This window comes from Bombus impatiens, unplaced genomic scaffold (assembly GCF_000188095.3).
Source record: "Bombus impatiens unplaced genomic scaffold, BIMP_2.2 scf_0135, whole genome shotgun sequence".
NCBI lineage: Eukaryota > Metazoa > Arthropoda > Insecta > Hymenoptera > Apidae > Bombus > Bombus impatiens.
Genome location: NT_176554.1, coordinates 2,284,518 through 2,309,986, shown reverse-complemented (window position 1 = coordinate 2,309,986; position 25,469 = coordinate 2,284,518). Strand labels below are relative to the sequence as shown.

At 38.5% G+C, this 25,469-nt stretch overlaps 1 protein-coding gene, 1 long non-coding RNA gene and 2 other non-coding genes across 8 annotated transcripts; 2 read left to right on the top strand and 2 right to left on the bottom strand.

Moving 5' to 3' along the window:
- Nucleotides 1-89: 89 nt before the first annotated feature.
- Nucleotides 90-25,454, bottom strand: LOC100741179 (synaptic vesicular amine transporter). Of its 5 annotated transcripts, none has more exons than XM_012381713.3 (12): nt 25,179-25,454; nt 11,159-11,313; nt 7,909-8,160; nt 7,489-7,654; nt 6,938-7,080; nt 6,013-6,195; nt 5,815-5,916; nt 5,262-5,436; nt 4,679-4,730; nt 4,365-4,548; nt 3,539-3,672; nt 90-3,449 (listed from the first exon to the last, which is right to left on the bottom strand). In XM_012381713.3, exons 2-12 carry the CDS (start codon nt 11,271-11,273, stop codon nt 3,381-3,383), a joined length of 1,575 nt encoding a protein of 524 aa, XP_012237136.1. In that variant the 5' UTR covers nt 11,274-11,313; nt 25,179-25,454; the 3' UTR covers nt 90-3,380. The 5 variants fall into 5 exon arrangements, with proteins under 5 accessions (XP_012237136.1, XP_033174942.1, XP_033174943.1 ...); XM_033319051.1 differs by lacking the exon at nt 25,179-25,454 and adding an exon at nt 20,987-21,068; XM_033319052.1 differs by lacking the exon at nt 25,179-25,454 and adding an exon at nt 20,837-20,936.
- On the bottom strand, nt 5,046-5,118 carry TRNAK-UUU. Its single transcript has one exon. It is a non-coding gene; the product is annotated as a tRNA-Lys (tRNA).
- On the top strand, nt 5,431-6,102 carry LOC117151281. The gene is made up of 2 exons (XR_004461083.1): nt 5,431-5,597; nt 5,788-6,102. It is a non-coding gene; the product is annotated as an uncharacterized LOC117151281 (long non-coding RNA).
- Nucleotides 8,351-8,422, top strand: TRNAA-CGC. Its single transcript has one exon. It is a non-coding gene; the product is annotated as a tRNA-Ala (tRNA).
- Nucleotides 25,455-25,469: the final 15 nt, after the last annotated feature.

Genomic DNA, 25,469 nt, shown 5'->3' with positions numbered 1-25,469 from the left:
TTACCTAATCTAACACTCATAGAATATTCATGAAGTACTAATATTCTATTTTTAATTTTCCCAGACATGAACATATATATATGCAATGATTTTTCACGTTAAACACGTAAATGTTTATTTAAATACATATTATTGAACAACATACACATAAACATATCATGCGTTTCAACGACAAATAACGTCGAATAACACTCGATTCATTTGAAATAAGGTTGCCTCGTGTTTGTAGCGATCTTATGAGATAAAAATTCGAAATGTTTTGGAGCATCGCGTTCGGACATCGATATCGTTGAGCGAAAAACTGACGATTTTCAGAGTCGATTTGCGTGCGCGTTCTAATTCCCTTGCCATATAATATTCCTTTCGCAAATACATGCATTTTTACGTACTTCAAAAGTTCGATACAACTTTACATAAGTACACACACACGTACGCACACACAATACAATTGCATCGCTTATCAAGAATAAAAAATACCTTTCTCCTTCTTGAGTCTCGCTGTTTTTCGACGACTACACAGACAGATTAAATCGGACCCATACACCAGCTGGTTAAATATTATATGCATATATGTATATACGTTACAATGACAGAGGACAGGAGGAAGGAAAATGTATTGGTAATTTATTGGCTTATGCCTGCACGCAATGCCCGTTGGAGATAGAATTATGCACACTTAGATATATGTGAGACATCTGTTATTCGTTCTGGCTTCGTCTAAATTCAATGAAACTCACTTTCAACGACATTTAACAACCTGTCAAGCCCAAATGGATCAAGGACGCATTATTTATCAAAGAGAAGGTTTCATCAAACAACGATTAAAACGACCGTTTGTTTCCGCGATTTCGTGTGCCAAGAAACTTTCACGTTTCATGATATCGCTTATTGTCTGTTTGCAATAGCAGCAATCACTTTCAATTCATCCGACATGGAACGCTAAGACAAAATGTTGCAAAAGCGAGATAACATCAGATGAGTGTAATAATAGACCATAATTACTAGACTGTGGATTTTTATGTACTTATGCCAAATTTAAAGGTACAATAATGGACACAGTACATATAGCATATGAAGATATATAAAACATCGAAAGTAGGGCATTTGCTATGATATTTAGACAATAGAACCATTTAAGCTCGATTTTCTAACATGTACATATTCATAAAAATATGAATTTGCATAAATATCCGCAATCTAATAATTATACATCATGGTCGAAGTTCTATCGTACGCGACAGATCTTTCATGTTGGTTAAATCATAGTCTAGAAAAAGAAGAATATGGAAATGAAGAAGCTGGTAAATCGTTGTTGATTAATAATGAAGTTGACCCGTAAATGTTAACTACATTCTGTTATAATTGCTCCTTAAATACATACGTACGTTTTCTATATTTACAGAAATGTAAAGAATCCTTAACGAGAATATATGTTGCATTGTAACATTAATACAGATAATTTATAACGATATATCAATGCAAGGATGACAATTCGTACGTTTCTTTAACCTCTTTGGCTCGTTACACTCGGTTCTGGAAATCGTTCGAGATCTCGATCCACTTTTGTGAACACGATGCCCCTACTCTGTTACCTTTTCCTCTCGAGTACGCTCGGTCGTGGCAAACGTTCGCGATGAATTTGCAAATCGAATTGACTCGCGTTTCATATCGGGAGTAGGTCGGCGTTCGCGTAACAACGTAACGCAACCTCGAGAATTCACGGAATTCGCGGTGGAAAACTGTCTCTCTCTCTCTTGAATAGAATTCTATTCTATATATGCATATGTACTCCATATTATATTTCATCTCGTTGCAACCCTTCTGCTATATATATATTATTATATGTATATTAACATAATACATACTTTTGTACAGGTTCGGCAACATCATGAATTCAAACGTTCTACAACATTACTACAGAGATATATAATATTTTTCTTATCGGAAAATATGTATCACGAAATTCAATCGTGATAACCTCGCACTCGAGATTCATCTAACATGCAACGACACGATCCGTATTTTTGTTAATTTCCATACGCATTCGCAGTAGCTTAGAATCCAAACGTATTTATAATCATATAACTTTTGTTCGTAACGACATTATGCATTTTCCACGAGCAAACAACAATTATACAATGATCAACTCTAGCATATTTTGTAGCGATATAAGTAAACGATATATACGTTCTATGATATTTTTCTATAGATATGTCCTACCTATAGCTAATATATTATACGCGCGCGTGTATGTATGGATTGTATATTGTCTACATAGAATTATTAGAAGAAAAGAACGTGTTATATACGAGTTTGGTTCCTACGTTTCTATATTTTAATTCGTTTGATACCTATCACAAACACGCACAACGGACAAAAAGGAATCGACTTGATCGTCGGAAAGCATTACACGCACAGAAAAAGGAAGCACAAACATTTTCTTGTTAGAGTTTTCCGCCGCGAACTCACATAAAGTTTATCGTGTAATTTGCAAATTCGTTGAACGCTGTTGACTCATCCTTCGATAATTATAGTTTCATTTTGGTTTGAATATATTTCCTCCACGTCAGAGGAATATTTCTCTTTGGTTATTGGCGAATAATCTATCGTAGAGCACAACGAAAATACTCGTCAGCGGATCGATCTGACGAGTATCATGCATCGTGCGAAAGAACGTGTCGAAATTCGGTCTTTATCCTAACTCGTTAAACACAAACTCGCGAATCTCCAATCCTTAAGGCATTACATGCTTCGTAAGTATGCTTACGTAAAGGGTAATCAAACCACTTCTCATGGTCGATTCAATACTAATTCACAATTCGATCCAATGTAATTTCGAGAACTCTTCATCCTGCCTGCTCGCCATTATCGCATGGTTTCCCTGCAGCCATTCAGGGAATCCAAAGCAGGCGGTTCTCCGAGTAAATAATTTTCTTCTTTCTTTAGGAAATTGATACTCTTTGAAACATCGACAATGACTCGAGCGGTTGAAATTTCACACAGTTTGCGTTTTACGACAGGACAACATCCCAATCTTGGGCATCGTGCGTTTAAGCTACACACGTGTTCGTTATATCGATGTATTTTTGCCTCGGTGCCTCGATCAATTCGACGTAAGTGTAATTTATCGACGTTAGCTACGTGTCATCGACGTATACGATTCTCTTGAACGCACACACTTATTCTTACGATCTAATGTTACGTGTATATACAGATTGCGCTAGACAAAGGGATACATAATAATATTTTACCTATCTAGATTTCTCGGAACGTTATTAACATAGAGATTTTCCGTATTACATTTAACTCGTTGTTCCATCTTCAAGAATGTAGAGAACGAAATGCACGCCGCTATCCTGTGTTCAGAAATATCCGTCCATTTACTGTTCCTCTTCCTCATTCTGGTACGTTACGTAGCGCACAGACGACTTTTCGCCAATTATCAACGACTAGAAGGTAATACATCATCAATACGACGATCGAACAAGCTTTCAATTACGAATTTTTGAACAAATAGAAGCAAGAACTTTCGTCTTACCTTCTGTTCCTCTTTCGTTGGCGGCGCCCGCAAAAAGTACATCAGTGGGGCATAAATAAAGTTCAAAATGGCAATGCCAAATAACATCCATTCAAAGCCAATACTGTTGACTAACGTACCACTCAAAGCAGGTCCTGATAATGAACGATTAATAATCAGAATATTACAAGTATCACAACTTTTTTGAGATTTAATTAAAAATTAAAATTTCACTGAAAGAGTAAAAAGTTCGTCGCATGTTTAAAATTTGAACGCGAACGAATGTTTAAACGATGATTGGAATGGAAATCCGCGTGAATTAAAATATTTGAAGAACCCGCAAATTGGTGTTCTATCAGATTTAAAAAAAAATAAGAAATGAATAACAAGAAAGAGGTAATAGAGAATATTAATGTGCCATACAAATGGTCCGATTTGATTCCTGACAATGACACCACATTGGCGTCACGCACAAATTATTATTATTATTATTGTTATTAAAAATTATCGAAAAGATCGATAAGTTTAAAAAAAATCAGTCATAGCAGAACAATACGTGACATCGTTCCGCTGTCAACCTGTTAATCACGTATCTAGGTTATGAAATAAAAAAATGTAAAATGTGAAGTTAATCTAGTTATAAACCTAGCATTTGGCATTCGATGCCCCCAGACTATCAGTATATGTCATTATTTCAAGATTTTCAACTAGAAGGATCAATATGTATTGTCAATACAATATTGTCAATATTTATAGACAGATAATATCTTTGTTGAGAATCTTACAATATTGACAATATTATTGATTACGTTCAATTATCAAGCGGATTTTTCACATATGCACGTACCAACGGCAAAACCTAAACAAAACGCAACATCTCCGATAGCATATACACTTCCATAGACAGCGGTGTGTCGTATGTCGACTAAGTATCCCAATTCCGGCATCATCGAACTGTCCACCATTCCGATAGCAAATCCCAAGCCTGCGTTAGGTACGATCAGATGATGAATACTTTTAGCCAGCGGTATCTGTGAATGTGAGAAAACTATTCGTATCATTGTTTAAGAAAATAATAATAAAAAAAATGTCGTGCTCTATAGTTTGACGATGATTCATGTTGGTCCGTACAAATAAAATAAGAAAAAATGAAATACTTACGCACATCAAGCAAATGCCGATCACGACCAACCCGATCAATGCAGCTAACCATCTATAATAAAAAGAAAGAGATATTGGTAGATATACGAGAAAATAGTTCGAATAGAACGAATTGAAAATAAGTAAATTGTGGATATTTATACATTTATTGTATAAATTTAAAATATAAAAAAAAAACAGAATGTATATATTATACAGAAGTATGTAAATTTATTTTTATTTTCGTGTGTAAAACGAATCTCTAATTGGGTTTCATTTCTTTAATTATGTTCGTAAAAAGCTAAATTTGCATAAATATTTCTGGTTTACAAATACGGGAGAAAGTTATTAGGAAAAGAGAAAAAAGAAAAAAATACAAAAATTAAGCCGCCCGAACAGGGACTCGAACCCTGGACCCTCAGATTAAAAGTCTGATGCTCTACCGACTGAGCTATCCAGGCGATGGTAATCACGTGTTTGCTTATCCACTGCTAGCAGAATTAAATTTTTACAAAATATAAAATATTCAAAATGTCTGACATTTACTGGTGAATATTAGAAGGAGGGCTTAGAGGAGAAGATATTTGTAATAACGTCTACTAACCTGCCCATTCTATGTCCGAGTGGTCCGAAAAGATTAGTACCGATCAGATAACTAATGCTTGCCGGTAGAAAGGCGGCACCTTGCTCCCATCTACTCGCATCCATCGTGTCCATCATCCAGATAGGAAGACTAGGCTCTAGCATTGCGATACCCATATTGGCGAACGTAATAGCACCTGAAAAATAGATTGGTCATTGGCAATTGAAATGGTGATAATACGTGTTAATCTAAGGTGGAAGAAATGCAGTTTAGGGGATGAAAGAATTCTATAAAATTGTACTTGACAAGAGTAATGAATAAATGCAACATACACGACAATATGGTGAAAAATATCTGGTACAAAAGTTACTAACATGCGCATATACAATTAAATTACTTGCTAACTTTAAACTTTCTTTTTCCAGGTACTGTATATAGATCAACGAACAAACAGATCGATATAATACGTTTGGCGTAAACCTTTGATACTTAATATCTCGTATATTGGCTAGGTTTCTCGCCCTTATTGAAGATTTCATTTTTTCAGGTTAGTGGATGGAAAAATAATAGTTACCAGCAGCTAAACCGATGTAAGGATCGGTGACCAGAGATTTGAGAGACGGTGGTTCCGCTTCGGTGTACACGACAGACGGTTGAAGCACCAGAAGTTGCAAAACTGGGAATGGTATTATACAAAGTGCAATCGATAAATGTAAGATAGAATGGAAGTAAATGGCGCGTAAGAAAAAGATGAACATGGAGAAATACTCACTTCCGTCGCCAAGGGCCAATGCCGAAAGTACCAAGAACGGAGCAGATTTTCCGACATATTCGTACATCGCGCCGCCAAATGGAGGTCCGATGAGAACACCAAGAGCCAATCCACCGAGTGCAATACCCATCGCGTTACCACGTTCCTTGTCGTCTTGGTATCTTTCGGCCAACATTCCCATACCTGTGAATGAATCGAACGATCGATCGAAATTCGAACAGAATGAAGTCCAATTATATTTCTTTAACGTTAAAAAATATCTTCGGTTTGGACAAAATACGAAAGAGATCTTGTTTCTTGTTGTCTTGTCAAACATCTCTTTAAAACGCTATAAATTTCTTTATTTGCTAGAATGAGAGCAAGGTTAAAGTATCTATAGGGGATTGTAACAGGATTAATGATACTCATAAAAGGACATTTAATACATTCGCTCTGCTGGCTTAATACATTCGAGACCGGTGATTTTCAATAAAACTCATCCCAATGACGGAAATATTTTTTACATTTGTAATAAAAAGCAAGTAAAGCTAATCAATGTAGGATTAAAAAAACACATGTTAGACAATTTTTGACGCTATGTGCGTCATCCGAATAAAATAGCGTTTTAAAAATAGCGTCTAAAAAAAAAAAAGAAAAGAAATACGCAGAAGATAATAATATTTAGTTCAAGCATTGGAAAACTATATAATACGTATATAATAGACAGAAACATTATCTAGACTTGTAACTGTCTGACAATTGACCAAAGAGACTGATGACATGCATATGTGGACGTCGGTCATTGCGGCGAGATACATCTGTCTGGAATGTGTTAAGCGATCTTCTTCATCATTCTCGACCCCATTGATACGTATTCAATATTCACACGTGGGTTGCTTCTCACGAGGGAAACGTTAGACACGTGCTTCGTATTTATCGGGTTTACCTGAAACGCTGGAACACGAAGAGCCGATTCCCTGAAGCGCCCTCGCTAAGAAAAGAATTCCGTAGCTTCGTCCAAACGCAAATATCAGTGTTGAAAGGAACATAATGATGAAGCCAGTGAACATGGGTATGCTATAACCGATTCTGGAAAGAAACGCAATGGTTTTGGTCAAATCAGACAAATAACGAGTTGGTTTCTGTACTTTGACGCGCTACAAATACGCGTGAAACGGCTTTCACATGTTTATTTCGAGTAATAATCGAATAATTAAGTGGAAGAACGATATACAGATGCAACTTAAGTCATGTAAAATTAATGTTGTTTGTCTCGATATTTAGAAAATTAGGAAAATCATTAGAGAAGAATATAATGGTATGCAATTTTTTGAAATTTTTAGATCACTGAAAAGAAACTTAATCCCATTGCAAATGATAACGGAACAAAATAATAAACAAAAACAATAATAATCTTATATAAAAGGAACAAACGAGCATATTATACAACTTAATATACATACATATACAGCGTACATTATGTATGCACTCGCTTACTTGTGGGTAAGCGGACCGACGATTGGATTTGCCAGCAATTGAACGAAAGCCTTGGAGGCGAACATTAAACCAACAGCAGTCGTTTCTTGCAGCAACTCGCGATGTCGTTGCGCCTTTTCGTCCGGATCTTCCGTTGCCGAATTTATTTCGCCGCTATTTGTACTCTCTGGGAAAAACGCGTGCCAATAGCGATTAATCACGGTATACTAATCGTATTACAAATTTTCTGCATTCATCACACGGAGATTTCCCATCGAAGATAATTTTTCGCAAACAAACAGAACGTTCGAGTAAATTATATTCGTTCGAAATAAAAATTCGATGGTTGTAGATAAATATTTTCTCGAATACAACGAAACATTGGCACGCTCTAAAGCAAGTGCAAGAGGGTCACGATATCACGAAATTATTTACTCTTACCAAGCAAACCGCTTGACTCGATGCTAGAAGGCGTGCTCACGTAAAGAAACTCCAATTGAGAATCGTTCGACTTGGTCACAGCACAAGGACATTTTGGCGTAGTTGTTACACTGGGACTCGTAGATGTGACGATATTACCGCTTGTTGCTTGAATACCGGTGAACGTTCGACGGGAACCACCCTCGTTCAGATGCTGACTCAAGGTTGCGTTAGGGTGCTTGATGTCGTATAGAAACTCCGGTATAATGGGCACTGCGGCACAATCATTGGAAACGTACAGAGCATAAGACAAAGATAGAATGGAGAAGACAAAATCTATTTAGTAGCAGCAAAGAATCTATTCGACAAAGTAATTCTACGGTATAATACTAAATTAAAATTCAGAACGCGTGTATGTTCTGGCTTCGGTGACGAGGTGTTCCGTTGTTGCATGTAACAGCTCGGGGGTGTAACTCAGTGGTAGAGTGTCTGCTTCGCATGCTGAAAGTCCTGGGTTCAAATCCCAGCACCTCCAACAACAACAGAGCGTTATCAATTTTTTTTTTTTAATTTCTGTTCGCGCCAGTCGTAAGTAGAAATACGCCGAGACTCGAACTTGTAAATTCGCGATGCTCCAATCCCAAACTTCGTGACGTCTTGAAACTCTCGTAAGTCGGAACGTCTTTCTCTTTTTTCTAATTAAATGGTACCTTTGTCAGGAAACCAAATCTTAACAAATTCGTTTTCAGAAAATGAAATTACTTGTTGCTGAATCTATCCAACGTACAGAGGTCTCCATGTATGAATACGCGCCCGCGCGTGTGTATGTGTTCCCTTCGTAAGTATCAGAACACCTGCTGCTCTGGTGTGAAGCGCGATAATCGACACACATTGTTAGAGACATAATTAATTCATCGAAGTTTAGTATTTGCACAAGGTAATTATCGAATCGCTGGAGACTTGTAAAAACACGTCGAATGGTTATAAAAATTGTTTGCAGGAAATTCAGAGACCCATTGCTCGATGAATTTAACGAGTACGTAAAACTGTTCGAAGCGAGACCATGTAGAAAAGCTTGCGATCGTTAGCGATGCGACGAAAGAAGGAATCAGTGATGTAAACTGATAAACCGTTACTTTCTAAGGGGAAAAGGAAATGGTAATAAGAAATCAGAAACGAAGGTACGGTGTTAAAAGGGCGACGAAGGTTCACGATCGTTTTATCCATCGGAAGCGCGTTTCCATAATTTGTTAGCGCGCGTGAGAACGCTGGGAAGCTGTTTCGTATACGCTACATAAATGTATGACCACTTATCTGGATTGCCGGAACGTCGTCAGCCGTCCCCTCGCGTATATTTCCTGCCAGCTTCTAGCTTTCCGAGCGAAGAATCGTATGGGGGTCATATAGACGCGTGCCTCGTGAATTAAACATGTTTCGAGGGCACGATAAAAGAAAGCCAGCTCTCCACCTCTACTTGACCACTATCGGTCAAGAGTAAAAAAGCTAAACAACTGGAAAATCCGAGTAACCATTCGCTAACGTCCTATCCATTTTTTTAACCATTTCCTTCGATTTTATTTCCCCACATTTTATTTCCTATATTTTATTCCCTGTATTTTATTTCCTATATTTAATATCCCGTACTTTCTTTCACAGCTAAAACCACATATATATAACGCGCTCTCCCTATGGTTTAAGAACTTGATCGTGGACATTTTGGTCGAACGAAGACTCGAACATGATCGCGAGTCTGAGAATCCAGCAAGCTGGAAGAGTTAAGAATAAATGATTCAAGAGCGGATAAAACGGGCAACATTCGCCTGAATCTACCTCACCGTTCAAAAATATTTTCCCGAATTTTCGCGGCTCTTTTGCTTTTATCAGATAATTTATCGATTAGCATTGTTAGTCAAACGACGAGTTACGAATCGTAGATTATGGATTCCTTTTTTTTCGTACTTTTACGGGGAGAACTAAGGAAATGAAATTTACATAGTAATTTGTTTCGTCTAGCGAAGATTATGACGAGAGTACATCACTTTGAATATTTTATATATCTTTGCGTGTCACATACGTTCTGTGGGTTTTCGATTCTTTAAATTTGTCATAGATATATGAAAATCCGCAGTTTACTAATGACTTTAGTTCGATTACAGTTTGCTGCTAGTTTTCGATGAACGAATGTGCATCTTAGGAATCATATGAATTCATGAATCTGCCCGCGAAGCTAGAACTTCTGACAAAGTATACGTAAAGCAAACTTATCGCTAGACTGCGAATTCGAAGAGGTAGAAATGCGTTCATAGTATTTGGCAGGTGAGGCAAATCTTTGCTTAAATATTAGAAATAAGTTCTTTATATCAAGTTCTCCTATATAATTAACGCGTAATTATATCTGTAACACCGTAAGCATAAACGAGTAAACTGTAGCACGTACAAGCTCTATGAAATAATACTGTAACAAGAAGCTACAATATTCGCTGAGTAACCAAAAGACCGAAGGGGTAGTTTGACGACACTTGTCTCGAAATCGCCTACAAACCCGTACAGTTTCAAGAACATTAGAATTTGTGAGTTATTAAAGTTTGTCTCGTCAGAAATCCATAAATACGAATAGCTAGCATAAACTATATTTCAATTAAAATGTATCTATGACTTACGATCTTTGGCATATTGTTGAAATGTTAATACGAGAGATAAGATTATTAGTCTAATTTTAAACGTGAGATTATCGTTTTGACTTTAAGCCAGAATGTAATTAGTTCGTCTTTAAGCATCGGTACATATCGTTTGTCTACCGAACAGTGCTGATCGATAGTTTTTTTTTTTTTTCAAATGGACGTTCGATTGACATGGAATGAATCACCCAAAGGATACCGACGAATTCATATAAAGAGAAATTAACCGAAACGGTCACAGTAAGTGATTAATAATAGTTAAAAATTATATACGTAATTATACAGGGTGGTTGGTAACTGGTGGTACAAGCGGAAAGGGGGTGATTCTACGCGAAAAAAGGAGTCGAAAATATCGAATAAAATTTTTTTTTTAATTTAAAAAATTTTTTTAAAAATCTACAGACGCGATAAAGTGCAGGCGTACCCAGCGAAAATTCAAAGTCGATTTTCTCGAAAACAAAGCGTCGAACGAAAAATTGTTATTGATAATAAGAAGATAGTAATAGATAATAGAATTTTGAAGCAGTCGAAGAAATCGATTAATCAATTGACGAAAGGAATCGAATCGTCTGTTGGAAATCGACGCTACTCACCAACCGTGGTCAGAAGCATATTGTCTAAGAGCAGAGCGATGGCAACGATTACGAGAACCAGCTTTCGCGATTCTCGACATCGTTGCAACCAGCCGCTCCATTCTCCACCACCCATCCTTGTTCTATGAGTCACTCGTCTTGGTTCGTTGGATAATCTGCAAAAAAAAAAAAGAAAGAAAATAGATAAAAAATAAAGCTATTTCAACAGTTGGAAAATGAAAAAAAGAAGTTATTTGTACGCTGTGAAATACGGGCTAAAACCAATTACAAGTTATCATTACAGTTCTATCTTTACTTTTACTAAACGCTTGAAACCTCAATGGAAATTCATCACCGCTTACACGAATATATTTAAACGTCTATAAATTATGTTGTTAACTTCATCATAGATAATTTTCTGCTGTCCATTATTACCTATTACGTAGGTGGAAGGAATATGGCGGGGGCGTAAAATCGGTCAGTGGTTAAAGTTTCCAACTTTCGACAAAAGCGTTGAGTAGGGTCACCGATTGATCTAGCCGCTAATTATGACCCTACGCTTAGGGCTGTATTCCGCACTCTAGTTTTTCCAAATCGACTTCTTTTGCTTGAGCAGTTCAACGGCGAGTAATAAAATCGAAACTTCCAGAAGTTGGAATTATAATTGTCCTCGCTTTACGACAAGACAATTTCTTCTAAACTACAAAGGAAGAACTAATCCTGAATTTACAAACAGTTTCGAACGAGGCTCGTTACGGTCATCAGGCCCGTAATATATCCAATTGTCGCCATTATTAAAAGCTGTAAACCTTTAACCATTGGACCGAATATACGACCTGCCATCCAGCTCCCTTCGAATATGTTTCGTTTCTGTCGAATTAACCGTAACGTAGAAAAATCGAAATTTGTGGCGTTCGTAGCTACGAATGTAACGCGGGTATTTATGCATTTATCAGGAATTGAAAATTGCAGAAATGCATAGAATACGTAAAATATGTAGAGACGTATACAATATGCCAAGTATATTACTCGTTATAATGTTTAATGGGCAAAAGAGGCGAAGAACGAAAGTAAATAAAACTGCAAATGCTGAAGGTAAAGTTTTGTAGAAAACAACGTCAACGTTATTTACACAAAATGTTATTTGGTGATAAAATATAAGAGAACTTATTTGTTACACGTACTATATATCGCTTTACGATATTTTTATTTCAATGTTTCACACACCTGTTAACTAAAGATAAGATTTTGCATTTTGTACTTTAGGAACGAACGATTTTATATTTTAAGAAAGGATGTAGACGCCCATTATGTAGTTTTCTTAAAAACGCTGTAAGTGCCAGTACAGATTTTCTTATTTAATGGGATAATTGAAGCAGATTTATCTACGTACATGTTCAAGTACGAGGAAAGGGGCTCGCTGGCGCATGCCACTTAGAGTTTAATCTAGAAAACTGATCATTAGACAGCGGATCTTTATGCGAGTTCGTGTTCTTCTGAATATAATTTTAAAAAATAGGACTTGCACAATCGCGTTACCTACCAAGTGTTATAAAAACCACTATATATCTTGAATATTTTATACATTTTCCCCTATATGTGTACGTATATTATGTACCCACATTCTGTGCAATTTCGTACTTTCAAATTTCCAAAAAATCCAAAATACGATAATACGGAAATCCGCAGTACACTGATCGTGCAAACGTGTACATCCTATATCACATACGAAATACTAAGAACTGCATGCATTATTACCATAATACTTCTCTCCATATTCACTGATCGTGGCTTTCGTATAAACAACCTTTTCAAGGAAAAAGAAATTCTTTTTTTAAAAATGGCACTTACGGCCTCTTCTACTTCTTTCACTCTTCGAATCTCTGCTCGAGTTTTATCTCTTCAGTCGTGCCCATAAAGATATAAATTTACATGAAAACCCCCACTCCATTTAATACAAAACTAAAAGGATTTACTAAAATTTCTTTTTTTATTATTCTTTAATTTGTACTTTACAATTTGTCCAGCTGGACTTTCGGTAAATTTTTCTAGCTATTTACTAAAATATAGGGATTCTACCAAATGTCCAAATCGGACAAATTGTGAATGTAAACAACTAAATAAAAAAAAAATATAGGCAAAAGAAGGTTTGCGAAGTTTTCGAGAAAGCCGTACATAAAGAAATCGCGTCGAAGTTGTGTTTAAGTTACAGCAAAGTCGTGTCGAAGAGAGATGCCGACCGAGTAAACTAATTAATGGATCAAAGGTATCGTTGTGTGCGTGTATATGTGTGTGCAATCGATGGCAAGTCCTTTTAGCTACGTTTATTCGTTCCATTCCGTTGTTCAGCACGTTTTCTCGAAAGATCTTCGAGCGTCATCGAGCGTCGAAAACGCTAAAATCAAGTTTCGTTTCACTCCGTTCGGAGATTCGTCGATTTACGCGGCGAAAGGAACTTCCTATCGAAAATGGGACAGTAGAAAGTGGTAGAAATAGGAAAATCTTTGAGAAAGGGCATTTGCTGGCTCGTGATTCGAACTTCCGGCACTCGACGTACTCTTTGTCGAGTACAAATTCTTCCGACAAAATTTCACGCGTTCGACGATCGAATGGAATTTCCACAGTTTCAACTCGTGTCTTTTATAGATTTTACGACGTATCAGAAAATTCACGTTAATCAACGTGTACTTTAGGCAGTGGGCGATATCAGACATTAAAACAACGAAGAAAGTTCCTGCGGAGAAATGTCGTTTGCCGCGTATTTTCCAACTTATTTTTACATTTAAAAATACACCGACAATCGCGTAGTCCGATAAATCAGCCGAGATGAACCTTCCTCTTTGTTTCATTCACGCTTCGTATTTCTCAATGTGGAGCGAATGAACGTATAATATACAAGTATGGTATAGAGGGTGTAGCATAAGCAATGTATTCATTTTATGCTGCAGAAGATTTAAAATACTTTATAAAATTTATAAAAGACTCGGAAATATCGTCTTTTCGATCCAAAGTAAAAAATCTATCTGACCAAACACTTTTCCCACGTCTCTGTACATTGGCGACTAATAATCGAACGTAGGTTCGCGTTAGCAACGCAAAGAAAATATTTTTCGGTTCATTTATATCGTTCGATTTACCGAATGTCCAGCTGGACAAATTGCAAAGTACAAATTAAATAAAAAAAAAAAAAAAAATATGTATATCGTTTTTAGGAAAAGATAGTAATTTACGTACTCTTCGATCTACGTGCAAGGCTCTCGATAGCTATACGTCTATTTCGAAAATCTGGAATAATTTCTCTCTGAAACACGATCAAAATCGTTCGATGCTTGGGCTATAGAATTAACGGCATTAATTGGTCGCTTTTAACGGTATCTCCCATGAACTGTCGCGCAACCATTCCACAGGCGATGCCCTCGCCGCTCCTCTTTTATTCGTAATAACTCGATTACTCGATGCTTTTAGCTCGGCTAATTTTCGCACGCTCCCCGTGAATAGGAAACCATTAAGGCCGTCTAAAGCGGTACCTGGCAACGATTCCTACCACTTGCCTCCTTGTCACCTCATTAAAAGGCGCTTTCTCGATTTCTCTTTTTTCCACCAAAGGGCACAAAGAAGAATCCGCGAAGCAATCTGCAGAAACTCGTGCAGTCGATAGATCACCGACCAACCGAAAAGGTAGAAAAAAGAGAAAAGAAAAGAAGAACTCTATTCGGATATAGAACCCGTCGTCTTCGAGAGGGTTGCTGGCGCGAGATAAGCCTCCTTTGGCTTTCGTTCGCTTCTTTCAGCGTAATGTACACACCTCTCCATCATTCGATGTTCGATCGTTTATCCGTCTAGTCCACCTGGTTGTCCCTTCCGATAATTTCGTATAATAGATAATTCGGAATTTCGTCGTACGCTGTTCTCCATAAATATTTAGATATTTCCAAATTATCGTAACTTTACCGTGGCTGAAAAATGTATTTGGATATTCCCAAATTATTGAAAATTTACCGTCGCTGTAAAGAATTATCGTATACCGGTGCATTCGTTAGAGTATTTCGTAAGTTTCGTATTATTTCTTTAAGTAGAATATACCTTTACACGAGGAAAGGTAAAGAACACTTTATTGAAAAATTAAGATGCGGCTTCTTTTTATTTATTTCATTTGTACTTTACTATTTGTCCAGCTGGACATTTGGTGGATGATTAAAACACGCGCATATGCTTTTTGTAGTCACCGTATAAAGAAAGTTGGAAAAATTTCCGAATGTCCAGCTGGACAAATTGTAAAGTACAAATTAAATAATAAAAAAAAAAAAAGAAAAGAAACTGTATGAGGCACGTATACTTCACGTTGGTGTAATATTTGAAAAATTTTCTTAAAAATTATTCTATAGGCAATGTCCTCTCTTATTTGTCTAAGATAATAATTCTTAAATAATTAATTCCTGTAGTTAAGCTAGTGTTAAGTTAATTTCCCGTAGTTAAGCATCCTAATATTTATGAACGAGGACGTACATATGATATTTCCATCGGACGATGAGTGTGAGCCCAATAAAGTTTGCTCGGGTGCACACTCGATTTCTTAACAATGATTAAACAACATCGATAACAAATTGACGAGGACGAGTACAGAGAAATCGCGTTTTACGTCGATACGAACTTCCTGCGTAGCGCGGGTGCACAGAAGGATTTTCTGTCTATTGGCAAGGGACATGGTGATAGCAACATAGTCACGCTATAATAGTCCCGAAAATGTAACACCTACTGGACTGGACAAACTCAATCCAATACCTTATGAACGGTCGAAGAAGAAATCGGCAGATACGCAACAAAATACAAGGAAAGAATGTCAACACATCCGAACCAGCTGGTTGCAGAAAAACCCATATAAAAAGAAGACTAAAAGGATAGCTCCTCACTGACCTCGCTAAAGAAATAAAATAGACAAACTCAAAGACGGTATCCGGTTGGGGGTAGCTATCCACACGTCATTTAGCAATAAAGTTAGAAAAATTTATCAAACGTCCAACTGGACAAATTGTAACGTAAATTGTAATGTAAATTAAGTAAATAAATAAATAAAAGAAACCCAATACCAGCGAACAATAGCGCGTGCATCGACATATATATACTGGGAAAACGGTTAGTTCTCTTCGCTACTTTCTTCGCGTGGATATGCAAATTCGCGAGAACGAAACGAAAGTGGATGAAACGAAATGAAGAGAATAGATCGTACACGAGAAAAGACGGAATATCGTAAGAACGAAAAGCCGGTAAAGACTTCTCGCAGGCAGAGACGGAACTGCTCGCGGTCATTCTTCGTCGTAATTACCGAACAGATAAGAGAATGAAACACGACGGAAAGAGAGGAAAGCAAAGTATGGGAGCCAACCAAAGTGGTAAGAGAAAAATCTTCTTCGGTCTTTTCCGAGAATAATGCACGCACCCAGGGGACCCGGCTTTCAGGAAAATGCTGATTGCTTCTCTCTCCATCCCCGTTCACCACCCGCCACGCCCGGCTGTCATCCCTCCCCTGTTAACTCTTCGCGATTTCTCCTTGCCAATTCTTTTCTTCCCTCCGATATCCTCGCTTCTCTATCTACTGCTCCTTGCCTTAGATATCTGTTTACCACTTGGTTTCTTCCTTCATTTGCCAGAACACAGGCGCGCACACCCTTGTCTTATCAATATTTCGCTCGATCCTGTACACGGTCATCCCTAACTAAGGCACCCGTATATCTATTCGCTTAGAAAGACATACATATATGCATGTCTCCGCTACCTCCATAAATATTTGGACACTCTGTATTTGGTAGCTACTGCTCTGTCCATTTCGTTTCATTTAATTTCGTTTCATCTTGGCGAGCATGTTACGTCGACGAGGTACAACAAGAGGAGTTCGCGAAACTCGTTTTCTCGATAAATAATACCTGCGTAATTCCACTATCCTTTATATCTGTTTGGACACTCTACGCTTCAAAGATCTTCTTTTCACTTTCTTTTCACGTCGACTTTGTTAACTTTGTTTTATTTTCGCCAATATATACAGCGACTACGAAAGGTACTTGTGCATACACATTGCGTCTATTTTTACTTTTTCTTCTCCTACATTTCATTTTCACAGTATCGATCTTCCCTACTATATTCCTATATCGTATTTCTATTTTACATTTACTTATTATATCTTCTTTCTATTTTGTATCTCTGTAATCGTACGAAGAGGCTACTAAATACCAGGAAATTTGATATTGCCCAAGCCTAATTAATTAGCACATTGGAAATACCAGGATAAATACAACGGTGTACAAATAGCCGTAGCCTGTTGTATTACCGGCTATTGTTTTCACTTCGTTTCATCCAATTTCGCTTCATCGTATGAAGAAGGTATCGAACACAGTTAACGACACCTGTTTCCCCGATAGATGTATATGCACCTCTGTGTTATATAGATGGAAAGACGGTTCGTTGCAATGGTTAATCGAGCTCGAATTGAATTTTCGAGAAGTCGTACCGCGTGCAACCGCGGACGCCTGGAATCGATGCCTGAAGTACAACGCGTTATCGACGAGAATCTAGATGCTGTCGAAAGGGTTTGACATGGTAGTGGCTTTGCGATTGACAGTTTAGTTGGCTTCGCGTTGATGAAGTGACTGTGGAACCAGCAACTCGTCCGACCTCGTTATCCCGTTTCGATGAACGCGTACGCGCTTCCACGCTGCTCCTTCACCACCATCAACATCCGCGCCACTCGACCACCCTTTTTTTCACACCCCTGTTCCCGACCTGAACTTAATCGACACCGGACCTTTCCCCATCCCCACTTTCACCCCTATTCTGCCTCTCGTCTCGTCCCACCTATTCTTACACTCATTTTCTCTTTTCGCTCGTGCTCGTGCATCGACTCGACGCGCATTGCGAATGAATATACAGTGGCTGGCGAAAATATTTGAACGCATATGCGGAAACGTTTTACGGATATGTCTCATGTGCGTTGCTTGAAACTCCTTCGAATTCCCTTAGAACTGTAACGAAACACGATTATCACGATTTTATTGGATGAATCTCTTTTTAAAATATACAGGGTGGTTGATAATTGGTGGTACGAGCGGAAAGGGCGAGTAAATAGGTGTTCGTTGTGTATGTGATATACAGGGTGGTTGGTAACTGGTGGTACAAGCGGAAAGGGGTGATTCTAGGCGAAAAAAGAAGTCGAAAATATGGAATAAAAATTTTTCGTTCGAGGCTTTGTTTTCGAGAAAATCGACTTTGAATTTTCGCTCGGTACGCCTGCACTTTATCGCATCTCGTTATAATCACTCACTGTAGATTTTTAAAAAAATTTAATAAATTAAGAAAAAATTTTATTCTATATTTTCGACTTCTTTTTTCGCGTAGAATCACCCCCTTTCCGCTTGTACCACCAGTTATGAACCACCCTGTATATCTGTAGGAGTTCTATGCTATTTATTGTGAACATATAGCTCGTAGAGATCGCCAAAGTATTTAGACAGTCAATTATTCGTCGTATTAATTAGCTACAATATTTAACAAGACTATTGTAACACCACTGTTCATGCTGTGCTTGCATTAAATGGTCTTGTCACTGTTATATTTATATTCGGATTGATTTTACCAATATAAAATTGTACAAATTTTAGTAATGTAAAATTGTGCTAATTGTACCAACATACATCTTGATATATCGTTAATGAAACTTCAAAGTATCACTGTTCTTGCTGTGCCCTAATTTTCTAGCAAATATATGTTTGTAATAAATGTTATTCTTTGGTTAGCGGTATAAAAATGTACAAATTTGACCAATATAAAATAGTGCAGATTCTACCAATACAAAATTGTACAAATTGTAGTAATATAAAATTGTGCAAATTGTACCAACGTACATCTCGTTATATCGTTAATGTATCACTGTTCTTGCTGTGCCCTAATTTTCTAGCAAATATATGTTTGTAATAAATGTTATTCTTTGGTTAGCGATATAAAAATGTACAAATTTGGCCAATATAAAACAGTGCAGATTTTACCAATATAAAACAGTACAAATTTTACCAATATAAGGTTGTACGAATTATACCATTATACATAGTCGTGTTAATCATAGCGTTAATTAATTTTCAAACGTACATTTCCTACAACGTAGTAACGTATTCATAAAAATGTCCTACGCTAACTGTTGGAATATGTACTTTCACGAGTCATTCCTACGGCGAGAAAGGCGAGTTAATAGAAAAATCGTGTCGACCGTCAACCAGCTCGATTTATCTTACGTTCATTCCAGGCTCGTACGTTTTATTCGCCTCTACAGACTGCTCCTTCGATTCCCGATTCTTTTTCACGAACCACGAGTCATGGTAGAACTGACTAGCGAAAGACGTATAACGTAATAGAGTATAGAGGATACGCACGGTAACCGGCTAACGAAAATCGTTTCCTTTCCAAGAGACCCAGTCAGATCGGATTTCCGACAGACGAACCCTTTGCACGCGCCGCGGTAACTCCTCCTCTCTCGTAAACTTAGTTTCCACTTTGAGAAGCAATTAGTACTGCTGCTGCTGCTGGTGCTGCTGCTGCTGGTGCTGCTGCAGACCGAACAACCGGAATAGCACAGTTCCGTCGAATGAATAGCTCGATCGTATCTTCCAGACAACTTAATAACGCGACTCTCGCAGCCAACAGAGAGAATTACTTGAGTAGGACGCGATTAATCGCGACGAATGTAATCGACTTTCCTCGAACCGTATTACGTTAACTATCTTTTCAAACCTTGCCGAGTCAGATCTGGCACAACTGGGAAAAGAAATTTTCTGGATGAAAAAAAGAAAAAAAAAAGAAGAGTAGATGGAAATTGAGGAGGACGAAAGACGGGGGCGCGAGGAGACGCGTTTAAAAGGCAAACTGTTGCTTCGCGCCTCAACAAGTTGGCCGACCGAGGAAGCGATTAGCCGACAGATCGATTCACGGCTCCGTCTTCGACATACGGATAGAAACTCTGCAATAATCCTGTCACACCTTTCTTTTCCTTTTTTTCTCTCCCTTCTTACACTCACGTTTCGTCGAGCTTCATCATCTGCCGTTAGGTTGTTAGGCTTCGTACTTTACGTTTCTTTACTTGCGAACCGTAATCGAGAATACGTAATTTTCGACTAATTGAGAAAGCTTGAAGCACATTTGTCCGTAGCACATTTTGGCCAAAGTTGAATCGATTCTTTGAAAGTCTAGTCCGTATATAGTATACACAACGTGAAAAGTGCTGTGATCACTAGAATCGAGTCAGATTGTGGTATTACACGTGGACTTGAATTAGGTAGGATAAATGTCTGTTTGAAATTGTCACGTATATTTCTACGTTACTTGCAGAAATTACAAGTCGCAGGAAAGTTGCTTCTTTTCGCTATATTTATTTATCTCAGCGAACGCTCGAAAGGTGAACTGCAAAGTATGGTTCTACGGTTCCTGTCGATCGTTTCGGTACACACAGGTTGACAATTCGTAAACAGAAGACGATGTAATGTTGAACACAAGAGGCACAGGTGTTTGGAATTTACTCGACAAAGGTCTAAAGCACAGTTTGCATAAAAAAAAATAATACTGAAATAAGAATAGAATATATCACTGTGTCCAGGATAATTATTCCGCTGGTTGTCTCGACGGAACAACAGCCTACGGCGCAAAAGAATTATCAGAACTTACCATACCGTGTGTCATTTAGAAACCATTCTTTCATAGCAAAATGTGCTAAATGCACTTTACACCGATATCCGAGATTTCCATTGAATCGCAGGACGCAACACGAATATCCGCCTACTACGTTTCACAAATTACTTTACTCTTCTTTTGTACCTAATGTGTTCGTCTTCTTGTCTTCGCCAATGTTCCCGGAGGAAGTCGCACGCTATACTGAGATTACATGTACACAAATGGTTGACCGTTTACACCGCTTACGTTCAAAGTGAACGAAACCTCGCGTATAGCGGATGTTTATGCATACAAAATGAAAGACAGAGGAGAGCGAGAGACGAGAAAGACGATCGTTAAGCCGGAATAACGAGCTTAGAACGAGTGTCGAGACGATCTACGTGGAACGTTCGCCGCCACAGCTGCATCTACTGCGATTTTCGAAAATCATTGCACCCTGTTGATAGACAATGACCGGTGATGGGGAATTTTCCGATTGGAAATATGGCTTCTTCGATAACAATATCTGTACAATACACTTTCACGTCGTTTCCATACGCAGGAAGAACGTAGTACGACAGAGGAGAGAAAAGAGAAACAGTAAGTGTGAGGAGGAAAAATGATTCTGTTGTCTACAGTCTAGGATAGTGCGTGCATGCAGCAATCTTTTTTGACATTTATTTTCGCGACTTATTGCTGTTACGACAATAAAGTTATGAAGTTATGACTAATTGATTCTCTATGTAGGAAGATATCGTTTAATGGAATATAATTGATCTTTCTTTGATGCATATTACTCTTCATAAACAAGTACTCGGCCACTTCAGACAATTTGTAGTAACGTTATCTGAAATTGTATAGAGATAAATGTGCCAACGAGGCGTTAGTATAATGGCAAAGAGACACTTTCAGTCTTTCTATGAAATTAGTAGATTATAAATTGAAATCAGCAGTGATATATTTTACTATCTATTTAATATCAGCGACTGCGTTAACATTGACTTATAATCCATAAATTGTCGGCTCTAACGATAAACCGCTTATCGATTAGTAAAGTAGTTGCACAAGGATCGGCAATCGAAAATGCTAATTTTATTATCTAATGCTGGCATATTCTATCGCGCCTAGGTATAATAATTATAAAAAATGAAATCCTTGCAATTCGCCATTTAGCCGCAACCTCGTGATTAAAATACAGCTTGACAAAAATAAACAGCTATCTTTTGAATTTCTTTACGTAACACGTAAACTGCGGTATTTGTGCGTTTATACGAAGCGCAAATATGCAAAAATGCATAATGAGATCGTACGCGAATGCCAAATATAAAAATATCAAAAGTGAAGCACGGCCATTCAATGGGAATTCCTTACGCGTATTTGAAAAAATATGAGATTGCGAGAATTTATTTTTAGATAATACACGCAACGTACGATGCAATTAAAACGGCTGAACGCTAAACAAGCGGCGATTTATTTTCGTTCAACATATTCAATATAGGATGGAATATTAAATAGTATTAAAATAAACAAATTCTAGCAATGCCTAATCGAAACAAATTGCAGTAATTTATTTCTATACTTAACATATGTGACGTACGATGTAGCAATATTAAAATAGATAAATGTTAAAAATCTTCCACTAAGATCACGTCGATTTATGTTTATTTAAAGCGTATATGTAACGCGTCTACAACGTGGCCACGTTAAAATACGATGAATAAATGTTAAAAATTGCCAAGAGAAAATAACCGTGACGATCGCTTGGAGAATAATTTGCAATCCACGGGTTCAGTACTCGTCGTAACGCACGTAGTACACGTAGAGCGCACTATGGACACACGACTCGTCGAAACAATCAAATCGCGAATACGCGTCTATATCCCGGAGAGTTTTGATCTCGTGGGGATGTTATAGGGTGCGACATCGTGAATCAGCAATAGGGGCAGTGAAAAAAGGAAAACGTGGAAGTGGCGAGACTCGACCGAAGGAATACGATTGAAGGGAAGCAGGAACGCGAAATAAAATTACGGCTGTGACGTCGTTTAAACGAATTTACGATATCCTCGGATACGTATTACGAAACTCATCGGCCGTCTCGCTATCTTTGCATAGGGCGCAGCGACCGGCTTGCTTTTTCAATCGATACAAACTCTAACAAACCGTCATAAATAGGCAGATTGCGAAGACGTGAAATTATCAACGGAGCAGAGGGAGCGTGAGAAAGACAAGCGGAGGAAGAAAGAAAGAAAAGTAAAGGAAAGAGAAGAAACCGAGAAGGAAATGAAAGGTAGAGAAGACAAAAAGAAGGGAGAGCGGAGAAACTGCTTTCCCCGTTACGGCGAGACGCCTTCGTAGACAGACAAATTGCAAAAATAAGAATTATTAACGGAAAGAGAAATGAAATCACTGGGAACGGTAAAAGAAGAAAAGGAGAAATGAAAGAAGGTAAAAGAGGAGGAAAAGAGAGAACTGTGAAATAGAGAGAGAGAGAAAAGGCGAGGAGATGAAAGAACAGTGAAACTGCCTTCTACGCTACGGCGAGACATCTCGGTAGACAGGAAAATTGCAAAAATAAGAATTATTAAAAAGAAAGAGAAATGAAATAATTAGGAAGAAGAGAGAAAAAAAGAGAAATGGAAGAAGAACGAAACGGGGAGGAAAGGAAGAGACCGAGCGAGAGGCGAAGGACAGAAAAGGCGAGGAAAAGGAAGAGCGGAGAGTGAGTTCGAAGGAGAAACTGCCTTCTCGGTTACGGCGAGTCTGGCGATCGAGTAATCGCATTATACCTGGTAATTACAAGACCGCTCGCAGTGCTACGAGACAAGCCTGTAGCTCGAGCAAAGTACCGAGCAGGGTTATGCAGATTGCTTTATAACCTTGTTACCGATCTATTAACCTCGCGAGCTTGATACCGGAAACTGTTTTTCTTCCGAACCGTTATCAAAAACGTCTCGTTCCTGTCAAACATTCGGAAATACGACGCTCCGATCCGAAAGAATATCGGCGAGATTCTCAGGCAGCGCGATCAAGATTTCTTCCTTACGTTCTAATTTTAATCGTTGTCGTCGCAGCCGACGAAGTAAAATGTCAAAGCGGAGGAGGAAGATTTCGCAACCGTGCGGTCGAATCTAAAGCCAAACCTGCGTGAGACACACGGAAATGAGGGTACAGCCTGGAGTGTGAATCGAAACCGAGCTTTAAACTCGACCAGAGCCTCGATTAGAATGGTACGCGACCCCGAGCAATCGCGAGAAACAGGCGAGACAAACGGAAATTTAACCAGAAAAAGGAAAAGCCGCGCACTTGCCTTCTTTTATCGAAAGAGTAGAGAAAGGAGGAACACGAATCGAACACGAATCTGATCTTTTCTCTTGTCATTGATCGTCGTTCGGAGCAGAAGCAGGGCGTCGACGATCAAAATTCTTGCTTCTCCTTCTCCTCCTTCTCCTTCTTCTCCTCCTTCTCCTCCTTTCCTGTTCATTCATCGATCCACTGGTTCGCGATCGTCACTCCGCTTTTATCTAAACTTTCGCGAATCTGAACTCTCGCGCAACGAACTCTCGTGTCGATCGTCGTTCTCATCCGCTGTCAGTTGCCACTCTGTTTTTATCGAAATCTTCGGAAATCTAAGCGTTTGTACTGTAAAAGGAACAACGCGTCGATAGTTGCCTTCGTCGATATCGTAAAACGTTATACAGTGGCGTACAAAAGAAAGTTTGACGTTCATGCTTGTGTATAACAACTACGTTACGTCAATGACATATTCGTGGTACTGAACGTTTTTCACCATGTTGATGACAGCCTCTGAATTATATCTATTAATCGTTTAATCGTTCTCGTTCATATTAACTCCATTTTCTAAAATGAAGCTTCCTTTTCAAACTGTTGTTCGAGCTTTTTTTTCTCCTCCACCGCATGCACGGAGAAACAAAAACGAAAACGAAACTGAAAAGGGAAACGCGAGAGAGACTAAATGGAAGAAAATATCGATGCCTCGCTGCAAAAATATCGTACGCCCGTTTCTTGTCAAATTTGAGCTTTCACGTGCAGGAAAATAGCTTCCTCACCGGTTTCTTTACGCTGTACAAAAATCGCATTTACATCCACTTGGTAAATATCTTTGTTTACTACGCTTACTCTCGTCATCGTGTTCCGTCTTCGTCATTCTCTATGCAGCAAAGAAATCGCGACATCGTACAATTTGCAACCAATTTTACAATATCATCGACGAGAACAAACGCAACGACGCGCGGAGCATCCGTTTGACTTATTTTTCTCGAAAATGCCAGAGATGGACGCACGATAGTCATGCCGCAAGCCATCGATATTATGGAAAACGACGAGTGAAATTTCTTACCTATGGCGTTGAAGACGGATCGGTAGGGCAAAGTGGATGGAAGGTGCGAGCAGACGATAGAGAAGTCGGCCCCTCGGAATCGATGAATCGCTGGTGAACGAGACGTCGAGCCGGTTAGCGTGCAGCAGCCGTGCTTTCAGGTGGAAGCGTCGCGGCCGATTGAGAGTGACGATGGTGGCGAGGGTGCATCTCACCCCGATTTTTCCGGCTCGGGGCTCGGTCGCACTCTCTGCCCACCGTCGTCCGCATTCGCTTTCGCGTTCGCGTTCGCGATCGCGGCCACGTCCACGT